Source organism: Oryctolagus cuniculus, chromosome 3, assembly GCF_964237555.1.
Source record: "Oryctolagus cuniculus chromosome 3, mOryCun1.1, whole genome shotgun sequence".
NCBI classification, from domain to species: Eukaryota; Metazoa; Chordata; class Mammalia; order Lagomorpha; family Leporidae; genus Oryctolagus; species Oryctolagus cuniculus.
This window is the reverse complement of record NC_091434.1, coordinates 24242685-24257076: the sequence shown is the minus strand read 5'-3', so window position 1 is coordinate 24257076 and position 14392 is coordinate 24242685. Positions and strand designations below refer to the sequence as shown.

The following is a 14392-nucleotide window of genomic DNA, read 5'->3' as shown; positions in this document are numbered from 1 at the left end:
TTGTTTAGACAAGGTCATAGTCAAAGTGGAGGTTCTCTCCTCCCTTCAGAGAAAGGTACCTCCTTCTTTGATGACCTGTTCTTTCCACTGGGATCTCACTCGCAGAGATCTTTTGCCAGAGTGTCTTGGCTTTCCATGCCTGAAATACTCTCATGAGCTCTTCAGCCAGCTCCGAATGCCTTTAGGGCTGATTCTGAGGCCAGAATGCTATTTAGGACATCTGCCATTCTATGAGTCTGCTGAGTATCTCACTTCCCATGTTGGATCACTCTCCCCTTTATTTACTCCATCAGTTAGCGTTAGCAGGTACTAGACTTGTCTATGTGCTCCCTTTGACTCCCAGTCCCTTCACCATGACCAACTGTGAACTGAAACTGATCACCTGGAACAGTGAGATGGCATTGGTACATGCCACCTCGATGGGATTGAATTGGAATCCCCTGGTATGCTTCCAACTCCACCACTTGGGGCAAGTCAGCCTGAGCATGTCCCAAATTATACATCTCTTCCCTCTCCCATTCCCACCACCATGTTCAACAGGGATCACATTTCAGTTAATTTTCACCACTTAAGAATAACTGTGCATCAATTACAGATCTAAACCAGTCATATTAAGTAGAACAGATAAAAAAAACTACTAAGAGGGATAATGTATTAAGTTGTTCATTAACAGTCAGGGCTATGCTGATCAAGCCACCATTTCCCATAGTGTCCACCTCACTCCAACAGGTTTCCCTCTTGGTGTTCAGTCAGTTGTCACCGATCAGGGAGAACATATGGTATTTGTCCCTTTGGGACTGGCTTACTTCACTCAGCATGATGTGTTCCAGATTCTAGGAGAAGATAATTTTAAAAAGTGGAAAGAATGCAGTCTCAGGGAAGAGTTACAGAGGAAACTCTACATAAATTGAAGGAACACAGTGGATGAAGTCATGCACAATGTAGGACCCCACCAGCTGAGAGCCTCTGCACCAGCGTTGGAGAGCAAGGTGAGACCAGACTGCAGTAGCCTAAGCCACTGGTGAAAAAACTGCAGGAAGAGCCTAGAGGGAATCTAGCTTCCAACCCTGTGGGGGATAGTGTACCCAGCAAACTAAAGGAAAAAAACAAAGAGGTGGACACATTTTCTCTCTGCAAAATCATCCTGTAACAAGCTGACAAAGGCACCATTTTGGACATTTTTGACAGAGAGCAGGTGCCAGCTCGGGTCTACATCCAGCAACTAGTCAAACAGAGACTTCTGAGTCTGGTGGGGAGGACAGGGGGCTGGGTGCTTGTGACTGTGGGAGGCTTGTGTGCTTGGACTGTGAAAACATTGAGGCTTTGTGGGAGGACTCAGGGTGTGGCTGGGGTGAGAGAAACACCAGATTACTTTCAGAGGATATCCAATTAGACTCACAGCAGACTTCTCATCAGAAACGCTACAGGCTAGGAGAGAATGACAAGTCTTAAGAGAAAAAAAAATGTCAGATAAGAATACTCTGCAAAGCTCTCATTTATGAATGAAGGTGAAATAAGGACCTCCCATGACAAACAGAAAATGAAAGAATTTGTCACCACCCATCCAGCACAGCAAAAGATGCTTTAAGGATGTGCTATACACAGAAATACAGAAATATAGTCATCACTGTGGAAGAAGGTAAAGGAAGGAGATCTCCCAGTAAAAGCACATAGGAAATCTGAAGTAAAAAATGGGAACATTTATGGAAAAATGGTAGCTCAAAATCATTACTTATCAATAGTCAACTTGAACGTAAATGGCCTCAACCATTTAAAAGGCACAGACTGGCTGAATGGATTAATAAACAAAACCCATCTATTTGCTACCTACAAGAAACACATCTCACAACAGACTGAAAGTGAAAGGATGGAAAAAGATATTACATGCCAACAGAAACCAAAAAAAAAAAAAAAAGGGGGGGGCTGGTGTAGCCATCCTAATATCAGACAAAATAGACTTTAACACAAAAATTGTTAAAAGAGACAAAGAAGGAAATTATGTAATGATTAAGGGATCAATTCAACAGGAAGAGATAACTATTATAAGTGTATATGTACCTAATTACCAGGTACCAGGCTATTTAAAATAAATGTAAAGGTATGTAAAGGGAGACATAGACTCCAGTACAATAGCAATGAGGGATTTTGATACCCCAGCAATGGGCAGAATAACCATACAGAAAATCAGCAAGGAAACAGCAGAGTTAATCGATACTATAGACCAAATGAATCTAACAGATATTTGCAAAACTTTTCATCCTACAATTGCAGAATATACATTCTTCTCACATCTGCATGGAACCTTATCTAGAATTGAACAAATGCTAGGCCATAAAATAAGTCTCAGCAAATTCAAAGAAATCGAAATCATACCATGCATCTTTTCAGACTACAATGTAATCATTGTGCTGAAAATCAGCAACTCAGGAATCTCTACAACATATGCAAACACATGGAGACTGAACAACATGCTCCTGAATGAACAGTGGGTCAATCAAAAGAGAAATAAAAAAATTTATGGAAACAAATGAAGATGACAATATAACATATCAAAACTTATGGGATACAGCAAAATTAGTGTTAGGAGGAAAGCTTACAGCAATTGGTGCCTACATCAAGAAATTGGAAAGGCACCAAATAAATGAGCTCTCAGTGCATCTCAAGGATCTAGAAAAACAATAGCAAACCAAACCAGAAATTAGTAGGAGAAAAGATATAATAAAATTAAAGAAGAAATCAACAAAATTGAAATAAAAAACAATGTAACAGAGAATCTAAAAGGAAACCTGCAAAAGTGAAATTGACACTATGAGAAGCAATGACTTGATCAGCCCTGTCCTGATTGTCAAGGAATCAATAAATAGTTTCTCACGCCAGGGGATTCCGATTCAATCCCATGAAGGTGGCATGTACCATTGCCATCTCACTAGTCCAAGTGATCAATTTCAGTTCACAATTGATCATAATAATAGGTCTAAGAGTCAAAAAGATCACATAAACAAGACTAGTGTCTGCTAAGACTATCTGATAGAATTAAGGAGAGAACGATCCAACATACACAGCAGACTCTTAGAATGGCAGATGCCCTAAACAGCACTCTGGCCTCAGAATTAGCCCTTAAGGCATTCGAATCTTGCTGAAGAGCCCATGAGAGTATTTTAGGCATGGAAAGCCAAGACACTCTAGCAAAAAAAAAAAAAAAAAAAAAAAAAAAAAAAAAAAAAAAAAAACCTAAATGAAAGATCTCTGCGAGAGAGATCCCAGTAGAAAGAACAGGCCATGAAAGAAGGAGGTACCTTTCTCTGAAGGGAGGAGAGAACTTCCACTTTAACTATGACCTTGTTTAAATAAGATTAGAGTCAGCAAACTCAAAATGCTTCCATAGCCTTGGCAACTCATGATAAGAGCCTAGGGTGATTACTGATGCCATAAACAAGAGTGTCAATTTGTTAAGTCAACAACAAGAATCACTGTGCACTTACTCCTCATGTAGGATCTCTGTCCTTAATGTGTTGTACAATGTGAATTAACACTATAGCTAGTACTCAAACAGTACTTTACACTTTGTGTTTTGGTGTGGGTTCAAACTGTTGAAATCTTTACTTAATGTATGCTAAACTGATCTTCTGTATATAAAGAGAATTGAAAACAAATCTTGATGCAAATGGAATGGGAGAGGGAGTGGGAGATGGGAGGGTTGTGGGTGGGAGGGAAGTTATGGGGGGGGAAGCCATTGTAATTCATAAACTGTACTTTGGAAATTTACATTTATTAAATAAAAGTTAAAAAAATAGTTTCTCTAGGGGAAAAAGATTAAGAGCAAGAATAGGAGAGAGAGAGGAGGAAGAAGGTTGGGCGGGATGGTAGGATGGGAAATACACTATGTTCATAAATGTGTATATATGAAATACATGAAACTTGTGTGCCTTAAGTAATATTTTTTAAAAAAGCTTCAGAAGTCACAGCCTGTTTTCAATCATTCCTCTGCTTCTCCACACTTTCATTAACAAGAGAGCCACATGTATTCGTAGCATATGTCCCCACCTAGTAATAATATCCTTCATACATAGTAATTCCATTTGCACTCTGCTTTACATTTCTAATGGGCTTTGTGACACTGAATGTAATGCCCTGAAATGCAAATGTAATAGCTTGAGCTTGGGAGTGTAAACCCTTTAAAGGAATTTCTCTGGCAAATTTTTTTAAGTCTTTGTGACATTTGTGCCAAACAAAGCCAATCCAATATGTGGGCTTAGAAAGATCATTTGTAAGTTGGCTGCACATGAGAGAGGCCAATCCCCTAGAGATGGCTATGTGCAAAACTTTAGATAGCAGAATGCTTTATTATTGGATGACACAAACCAAAATCCATTGAGATATTTTATTCTTAGGCAGCTAAAATGCTAGATGCACAAAGCTCTCAGACTGTGCGGCTGCACCACAACTGCAGTCTACCATTGGCCCAGCTGTCCTCATTCTCAGAGGCTCTGGAACACCAACTATTGACACAACTGTTAGAATTACTGCTCGTCCTTACTTTCTCATGCTTCCTTAACACTGATGACCACAGTGTGTGTTGCCTCTGCTAAACAGATATACTGAGCTTCATTGCTAGAATCTATAATGAAGTGTTCATACACTATTTGCTCTGTATTTCAGTTATCTACAACAGTAAACCTCACAGGTAGATTTTTAAACAAAGCCTTCCTTGTGCACAATAATGTTCCATTTAATTCTTACATTTCTTACCCATTTGCCTTTTGAAGAACATCAAACAGATTGCTTAGCGATGTTTCATTCTGAAACACATTTGGAAAACTAGAGAGGAGCTGCCACACAGCTGTCTGCTCCTGCACTTGGGAGAAGAGGGACAGCACTCGGGCCATTTCCTGGAACACAAGCTTCTGATTGTTGGGGTCACTTGATATCTTACAAAATAAAACCACAGAGAGAACAAAGTGAGATTGTAGCATTTGTAATCACTCGGCTTACTCTCTGAAACCATCAACAATCTCACTTTTCCCATAAGCATAAGTTCTTAAAGATCTTCTTCACTCATTTCGAAGCCATCTTTTGCTTGGAAAAACTGTAACCATTTTCTAATGTTCTAAAAAATTACTAGATTTCTTCCCTACAGCTCCAAAAATCGGCATATTTATAGTTTGGCTAACAAAGCTATATTTACATGAAATATTTTGGAAACAAATTAATTTTGTAAAATAAAAAAAAATTTTTAGTGAAGTTTTTCTTTTTTCTTAGGACATAGTTTAGGAGTTACAGACATATCTTCCTTATATTTATTACTATACCTTATTTTATTTGGATAGAGAATATTTAAAACACACATAAACACATATAAAATGAACTGACAGACATAAAAATAGTATAGATATATTTATTTATGATAAATATAAACTTCAAAAAGTTCAAGAAAATAGAGTTAAAAGACAAGTTGGTACCAAAAAAAACTTGACATCCATGCATATTTTTTTAATACACACTTATCATGAGCTGTAAGACTCCTCATACATATTCATGAAAATATTTTCATTAGAATTACACATACTTAGTGCAATAAAATATTTCCAAATTTCCAAATCCCAGATTTCTATTGCAAAGCCAGGAACTTCAGTTATGAAGATTTCTAGTAAGGGAAATTATGCAGTTATTATACCCTTTGTTATGCAGAAACAAATAAACAAAAACCATGACTTTGGTCTTGCTCTGAATCATAGGATCCAGCTAGTACTTTTAGACATTTTTCTTCACTATACTCCCAACCAAAGCAATTTTCTTAATAAGTTCATCCATTCTAGCATGGATGAGCTTCGGTCTGCTTCGGTTCAATGACTTTCCATCTAAGAATGTGATTTTCAAGAATGTATTTTTGACCACACATTCTACTCCACATGACTGCCAATTTTTTTAAGTAGGGACTTTAAGTGCCCTACATTGCATTGGTGTTATTATAACATTGTCTTTAATCCAGTTCATGTGGAAAATCCAAATTCCTGAGGGGTATTTTAAGAATTCTGTTCTTAAAAATAATTACTTAAAATAAAATTCAGTGAATCAAGGGGGAAATATTAGAAACAGATGTTTCATTTTTTCCCATCTATAAAATTTTAAAAGAATTCTAAATATGTTTGTGGTCTTTCATTGTATGTGGTGTTTTATTAAATACAAGTTATTTGTATCATGTTTTCACCATTGTTATTTAAGACTAGCATATACAAATGACCACTAACATTCCATAAAAGAATGTTCTTTGTTCTAATTGAGTGTATAACATGTTTAGGAAAGAGTATTTTGTTTCAATAAAATTCAGCTTTTGAATTAATTTTGAAGTCAGAGAAAGAAAAAGAAATTATCCATTACTCTAACTTCCGATACTTATGTGGCTCTCATAGTGTAATTTTTAAACTTGCATTGCATCCTGAGTAACCTCACTTAAGGATCTCAGAGAAAGCAATCAGTCTTCATTCACTATGGAGCAAAGACATATTTCATCTACAAAGATTTCCCTACATTAACCATAATGCAATTGTTTGGTTTCAGTCTTGCACATTTAAATGATAAGTGGACATTAATTAATATTATGCATCATACACACATGTCTATGTGAGAAACATGTAAAAGGGGAGCAATTATTCGGTTGGCATTTTCCAGTGCACATGGACTTACTCTTTCACTCTTATGGATCCCAGAATGGAAGAGTTCACCTCTTCTACAGCTTATGAGACCCTGATCATATTAAGAGTTCTACACTCACCTGAGAGAACTGTTTGTTTAGTTCTTGAAGAGAAGACTCTAGAAGGGTCATGTTGGAAAAGCAAAATTTGTTAAAAACATTTTTTCCCACAGTGATCCAAGAGAAGGCATAATCCTCATTGTATCCTGGATGGCCCTTACACAGTTCTTTTCGTATGTCCTCTGAAGTTGAATTTTGCTTTAACAGCTAAAACAAATGTGAGAAGAGTTGGATAATGATGTTAGTAAATACAGGTGTTAAAATACTTTAGTCTTCAAAGAAATTGACCTATCTTCATGATAACTGCTTTAACGTGCCATATTATAGCAACTATTAATAAAAAGAAATACATTGAGCTTCCCAGGACACATTGAAGACATCATGTTTACTTGTGATAAATTCTTGTTGTTTTGATTTAAATTATTTGCATATGCTTTGTTTGTTTGAGTTCATTTCCTATGTCTCTGACTAGAAAATCTAAACGCATCAGGATTTTTTCAGACAAAAATTTTCATGCATGAAAATCTTCAGTTTTCCTGAGCACTGGGCAACAGAAAGTCAGGTGTCCTGATTCTTTGTTGTGCAACTGGCTATGACCATCAGAAAAGTCCTAGAAGAAGGAGTATCCAGGACTATTAGGATCAGTGGGATTTATTTCCAGAAGTGGACAATCATGGATTATATTTCATTATCAAAGTAGTTCCATTTAAGTCTTAAACAGAGAAGGAAAAACACATGTAAAATATATAATACATATATATTTGCTTATATACATAAGCAATTATTGGAAACCATTTTAAAAATGGATGCTAATCTCATTTATCTCAGAGTTGACACCTGTAATTGAAGCAGTACTATTTTCATCTTTAGTACTCATCATATTCATCATCATTCAGTTGTTAGGTATTTACAGAGTTCATTATATTTAACTGTAATACTTAAGAGGTCCTTCCTATTAATTCCTTCAGCCCTGTAAATGAGGACCAACTTCATCTTCCCCTTAAGTTTATGTCAGACAATCTATACCATGTCTTTCAGCCACTCCTAAATGTAATGGAATAAGACAGGATGCACTTATCTGGGATGCACTATAAGTGCTAGGTCTTATAGTTATTCATCCATATCTCTCTTCTAACACAACACATAAACTCGTCCCAAAATGATTTCTTGAATCATTCTTACAAGGGTTGCAGAAAGTAGTAAAAAGAAAGAGGAATCAGAGAGATTGCTGACATAGGTATCAATATGTCATCCTAATTTTTACATCCTTTCTTTGCTCCAACTACTCTAAAAATATATCCATATATATAAATTCATTTTTGGCTTATCTCCCCTGGTTATGTGGCTCTGCGCTGCTTCACAAAGTTCTAAAATGTCATTCCACATGAGAAAGAAAGCAGGGAAATTTCAATACAATCAAGTGGTATTTTTCAGAATTATATTGCTGTTCTAGATGCTAAAGAACTTATCTGATCCAATACAAGGCTGTCTTCTGGGAATAACATGAAAGACATAGATTGAATGGAATCACTTTACATATCCACCTGCTTGGAGAAGGCATGTTGGATGTTGTTTAAGAGGGTGATCAGATGACAAAAAAATCCATTGTTCTGTGCACTTACATGTATTTCTTGGTATGTATAGTGTATTTTAATAAAATATTTAAAAAATAAACCAGAAAAAAAGAATGGAATTAACTAGTCATACTGGGAGACTTTCCATGCTGGACAGGACTTTAGAGACCTCAATTATTATATACATTATACTTCCAATGTGTAGACTGTACTGAGTGGGAAAATCTTACATTCCTGCCAGCACTAGAGACAGAGGTGCATTGATGAATATATTGGCCTTCACTGGCATCCTTTTTGTGTTACTCTGTTCACATAACTCAGTTTATTGAGATGCCTTAGTTGTACAGAGCATTAAATCAAAGATAACTAGCAAATATTAAGCAGCAATGGTTACAGTTATTGGAATGTGAATAAAGGTCAGAGACATGTTTCATGGTTTATATGAAAGAACTGACAAATATGTGAGACCTAAATGTATTATTTAAAATTCTTGTGTGTGCACATGCATGGATGTATGTGAGTGTGTGTGTGTTTGAGAGAGACACACAGGGAGAGCAAGGGGAGGGTAGAGAAAGAGAAGAAAGAGCACATAAAGCAGGATTCAAATATCGATGAGGGGCAACCAAAGAACTGAAATACATACTAAATCTGTTCTCTTTATATTAATAAAACATTTGAAAAAAACCCTTAAATGTATGATGACTGTATAAACGACAATAAGGAGAAGTAGGAACCCTATTTAACTGAAGAATGCCTGTTCTGCCCTAAAAACATTCAAATCCAATTTCTTAGAAGACCCGTGTGTGTGTGTGTGTAAGTGTGTATATGTGTACACACACATACACATATCTCACAGGCTGCCAGTTCACACCTCTGATAGAAATTATGCTTACTATCTTGCAGTCTGGGAAATCTTAAACTGGATAATCACTAGGAAATAAAGAGAAATCCGTAGGTAAGCTCTTTAAAATATGCTAAGGAAAAGGATTTTCCTACTTAAGGGAGATATTTTGTGTAGTTCTATTTTTACCAAAAACATTATTAGCATGCATGAGATAGCAAGTTCAAAGACTGTGGTAGCTGCATTTGGTCTTTTATTTTCTTCCCTGCTTCAAAAAATTACAAGATCACATATAATGCCACCCTATTTCTTACTAAATTAAAACCTTAAGTTCAATTGAGAGACTTTACAGAAAAGTAAATAAATATCCAGGATTTTGAAGAATTCAGAATGTCTTAAAATTAAGCTGTTTATGGAAGAGTACCTAAGAAAAGGATCTGTTTGAGATATTAATCTAAATGGAATAGGTGCTCCAAACCTCTTCTAACTAGGAACATACTTGTATTAACATAAAAGTTATTTTTTCAACAACTTCCTATTATATTTCCATTACAGACTGAATACAGTTACCTTTTCCAAGCCAAGGATCCATGCAAGAACTTGACTGCCATTAAAAGTATCTGTTTCATAACTTTTCAAATCAGAACTTGGACTGGGGAATTTTGTGGCTATGAAAGAAAACAGATCAGTGTGCTAAGTGCATACAAAGAAATTGACAGGATCACATAATAAATCATACATATACATCACCTACATCCTTATGTATATCATATAGCAATGATATAGCCAAGATGCCTCTCACATGAAATGTTCATACTGACAAAATGGCAAATTCCATGGGTTTTTCATTTCACATAAAATTGTGAGGGTTTGGGTCTGCTCTTGTTTTTTTCCAATCATTTAGATGTCATTTGCTTTCATTCCAGTTTGTGTCATTAAACTTCATCACCGATATTATTGCCCAATAAAAGGAATCATTTCTTTGCAGGCCTGGAGGATTTGAGGTGCCTCCACTGGTTCCACAGATCCATCATGCCCAACATCTGTTCAAAGGATTTGCCAGTGCACATCTGGTGATAATGGTCTTTCTTTTTAATTGTCCAACTGGGACTCTGAAATCTGCTTAGGATCATAAATTCTCTCCTCCCCAAAGTGGTTTCTGAGTGATATTTCAGATCAAATAAATGGGATGAAGCAATTAAGCCTGGACTACAGTATACTGTAATTAAGTAATTTCCAAAGTGGCTCATCCAGTACTGTTTATCATGTGGCAAAGTTTTCTACGTTGGGAGAATAAGCCAAAAGGGTACATTCATATCTGTAGCATGGATGGTAAGACTTTTGTAAATTTTGGGCAGAAAGAAGTATTTTGTTAGGTTCACAGCAACAAACCTTCATATTCAAAGATACAAGTAATCCATCCTCAGTAGGTTTTGGACTATCCGTTCATGCCTGTAGGGCTAAAGAATTTATTAACTGATTCCTCTGGACCAAGGCAATACATTTGTGAGATGCCCAGTCATGCTGAGAAACATAATCTGTGGCTAGTGAGCAAAGCAAAGTTTATTGGACCATAACACAGTGACCTTATTTCTACTATGCTTTCACTTACTCAGTCAGACATACACAGATCATTCACAACAGAACATTAACTCCTAAAACCATCCACTTGCTCCATCAACTTGCACTGGAATGTTATTTAATCATTGAGTATTAAGTACCTAATGGTCTTTAAAGATACTTTTTCTGGAAAAATATGGATCATATCCCATTGGGAATCTTTGTTTCATCCAGTAATATACCCCTGGTCCCTAGGACAGAGGCTGCATGAAGTCAGACATTCAATAAATATTTGTCAAAGGATGTGAAACAGTACTGCTGATTCAAGGGCTGTTCTCAGTTTGTGGCTTCTCATCAGCATTTGTTACAATCTTCTACATGAGAATCACTTAGATATAATAGTCAGGAACTAATGATTTTAGAAAGCAACTCGGGAAGATTTTATACACACGAAAGTTTGGGGGCTACTGGCCTAAATTTTAAGCCAGTGCACAGTCACACTGAAGACTGTGATTCTGAGTTTGCAGGAGACAGGAGAACATCACTTGAAAAAGTGCAGGTCTAGAAGCCATTCTCATACCAGCTCTGGTCCACCAACTACAGAGATAGCACTTAGGCTCCTCATCTGTAAAATGGAAACTTTGGACAAAATTTTGAGATTTTTTTTCCAATAATGTTTATTACTGGGCCTTCTTACCAACCTAGTGTCACCTAACTATAGACAATTAAATTTTCCAGAAGCAGTTCTGGGAAACAGCTTTTGCTCCTATCGAGTGATTCAGCAGGAACTTAATTTCCAATTATTCTCAAGAACTTTGCATAATTGTACTACCACACTCAGGCAGCCAAGAGGAACATTTAGATCTCCTAGGAATATTCCAAGCATCCCATCTTTGTTTGAAAAGTTTAAAGAATAAACCCTTTAAAGATTACACCTCTGCTTGCTGTTCTGAAGGGCCTATTCTAATCTCTATAGAAGAGAATAGCTTACCCAGCGATGCGTGCCTTCTCTCTGGAACTGGGGTGCTCTGGAGTGATAGATTACTGTCCTTCTCCAGCTTGGATGACTTTCTCAGAGTTTCACTAGAAAAGAAAAAGCAAGAACTCTTTAACTTCATCCACATTCATTTCAGTGAGTTAAAGCAATGTGGTGTGTAGCAGATTCCAGGGCTCTCTGAGAACTTTCATATTTCTCATCTACTTTCTAAAATATTCATTGAAGAACTCACCTAACCATATACCAGCGAATAGAGAGAGTTTCCTGTAAGGTAAATGTTATTCAGAGAACATGGCCAAGATGAGGTTTAAAAATAATTATTTTTGTATGAATCTTGTAGAAAAGTACTTTACAAAAGACATTGGAACTACATAAAGAAAATATCAATGATGCCTATTTATTTTAAAAAGTTGAATTCTAAATAGATGCGCATTCAAGGGTACTTTGGGGACTGAAATAAAGGTATGCTTTTTTGTCAACATTCAAAGACAAACTTTTTATGTTAAATTATAGATGGAATTTTGAGGATTTTAAAAGTTGAACACTTGCAAGACAGATTCAAGGAAGAAGAAAAATGAACAAACATTTATTGAAAAATCTAATATTTGCCAGAACTGTAGTTGGTGTCATCTCAGGTAGCATCAGGTACAAAAGGAATTACATTAGAAAACTTTTCAAATGGTACTGAATGTGTCAACAAAGTAGTAACATCATTATAGAGCCAGGAATTCCTGCATAACATGATCACACTAGCTTTTCGAACTAATCATTATTGGACTTTCCCACAATTTAGCAATCTTCTTTTTTAAAAAGTGCACTTTCAAGAAGTGAGCATTTGGCACAGTGGTTACGATGGTTAAGATACCACTTATGACACCTTCATCTCATATCAGATTATCTGGGTTCAAGTCCCAGCTCTACTCCAGGTTCCATTTTCCTGCCCAGCCCTGGCTGTTGGGGACATTTGGGGAATGAATTGGTGGATGGAAGATTTTTTTTTCTCCCTTTCAGATAAATAATAAATAAAAAAATTTTTAAACACAAATTCAATTGTTTAGTTGACTAAAATGGATATAATCTTATTTTCTTGGAAACTGGATGTACCTAAAAGTAAGTGTGTAAAATAAATGTGTATGTTTCAAAAATGAAATGAGGCCAAATATCTGGATGTGAATGATTTTAAGAATAATCAAAATTTGGTGAATTTTGTATAGCTATTTATAAAATTAAGAAAGCATTACCAAGGTACATATAGATATAAAAAGATAATGGAGGGGAAGGTGTTTTGGCATAGCAGGTTAAGCCACTGTTTGTGATGCCTGTATCCCATATAGAGTGCCTGTGATTAGTCTTGTCTCTGCTTCACATCCAGGTTCCTGCTAACATGCCTTGAAGGCAGCAGGTGATGGACCAAGAACTGGGGTTTCTGCCACTCATGTTGGAGAACCAGAGGAAGCTAGGAAGCTTCTGACCCTTGACTTCAGCCTGACCTAGTCCTGCCTGTTGCAGGCATTTGGAGCAAGAACCAGTGAACTGAAGATTCTTTTTCTTTCATTCTCCATCTCCTTTTCTTTCATTCCCTTGCCCTATGCCACTCTGTCATTCAAACAAGTAAATAAATAAAACTTTAAAGTTATAACTAGAAAAAAGATAATGAAAAAGCAAGAAATTTTGCCTTACAACTGTAGTTCAATTTGACATCTATTTTAGAAACAAGATCTGAATCCTAGTTCCAGGGTACTTTATGATTTATATTTGGAAAAAAATTGTTTGGTTTATTTTTTGGTGTGGTCTTTGTATAAAAAAATAAGAAGAGATGATATTTGTTTTCATTCTCTACTGCTTTTCCAGTAGTCTTCTTAAAATGTACTGGTTGCTCCAAAAATTCTGCATTCTTAATGTACATTTGATTTATTCATGACCATCACTATATTCCTCTAAATCTTTTTACATTCCTTATGCTGACTATTTGGATGGGAAAACTGCTCAGATAAAAATAAGAACTGACCTGAACCTTCTCTTTTCTCTCAAAAAAAAGTTAGAAAGTGTGAGAAAGTTGGGTTTACTTTTCTTTTTCTGACTTTTTTAAAGTTCATGTCGAAAAACTATAAGACTATTGAATATCAATACATTTTGAAAATCAAGAGAAAAACATCCTTCATAAAAAATTTAAGACTAGGAACAGGAACAAAAACCAAAGGAAGAATGACAAAGATCAAAATGAGGAATGAAGGAGCAAGAAGAAACAGACTGGATAATAAATGACAATGAGGAAGCAAAAGAAGGCAGGAAGGTCAATGGGAAAGTACGGAAATGTGCTCATGGAGAACCAAAAGCAGCCTCTGCCACACCAGACACTTCACCACCCATCTTCCCATGTTCAGATAACAGCCTGAAAACAAACCCTGCAAAGATTCTATAGTCACCGAGGGAAAACAAGCTCATTTCCTTCTCAGCAAGTAGCTGGTCCAGCAGGACTGAGCTTGCCCCCCAGTAAAAATGACTGTTCCCAGCCAAGGAATCATGGAGCCTCCTTTTCTCAAAGTACTTTTTCCAGATCAGGAGGTACTCATGCTTATATGTGGTTACCCACAGTCTTTTCATGGGCCTGGTGGTACATTTTTTTGGAGGTGTGAGCCTGGGACATCATGTACACTTTGCATTCTTGT

The 14392-nt window shown here is 36.3% G+C and overlaps 1 protein-coding gene across 2 annotated transcripts in view; it reads right to left on the bottom strand.

The window, feature by feature from the left end:
• Positions 1-14392, bottom strand: part of ABCA12 (ATP binding cassette subfamily A member 12) — a 183853-nt gene that overhangs the window by 103799 nt on the left and 65662 nt on the right. For both annotated transcript variants that reach the window (XM_051848235.2, XM_051848234.2), the window contains exons 4-7: positions 11718-11809; positions 9737-9834; positions 6773-6958; positions 4750-4928 (exon numbers count right to left, since the gene is read on the bottom strand). In XM_051848235.2, the coding sequence (XP_051704195.1) occupies positions 4750-4928; positions 6773-6958; positions 9737-9834; positions 11718-11809 (555 nt within the window). The remainder of the gene's footprint in view (positions 1-4749; positions 4929-6772; positions 6959-9736; positions 9835-11717; positions 11810-14392) is intronic.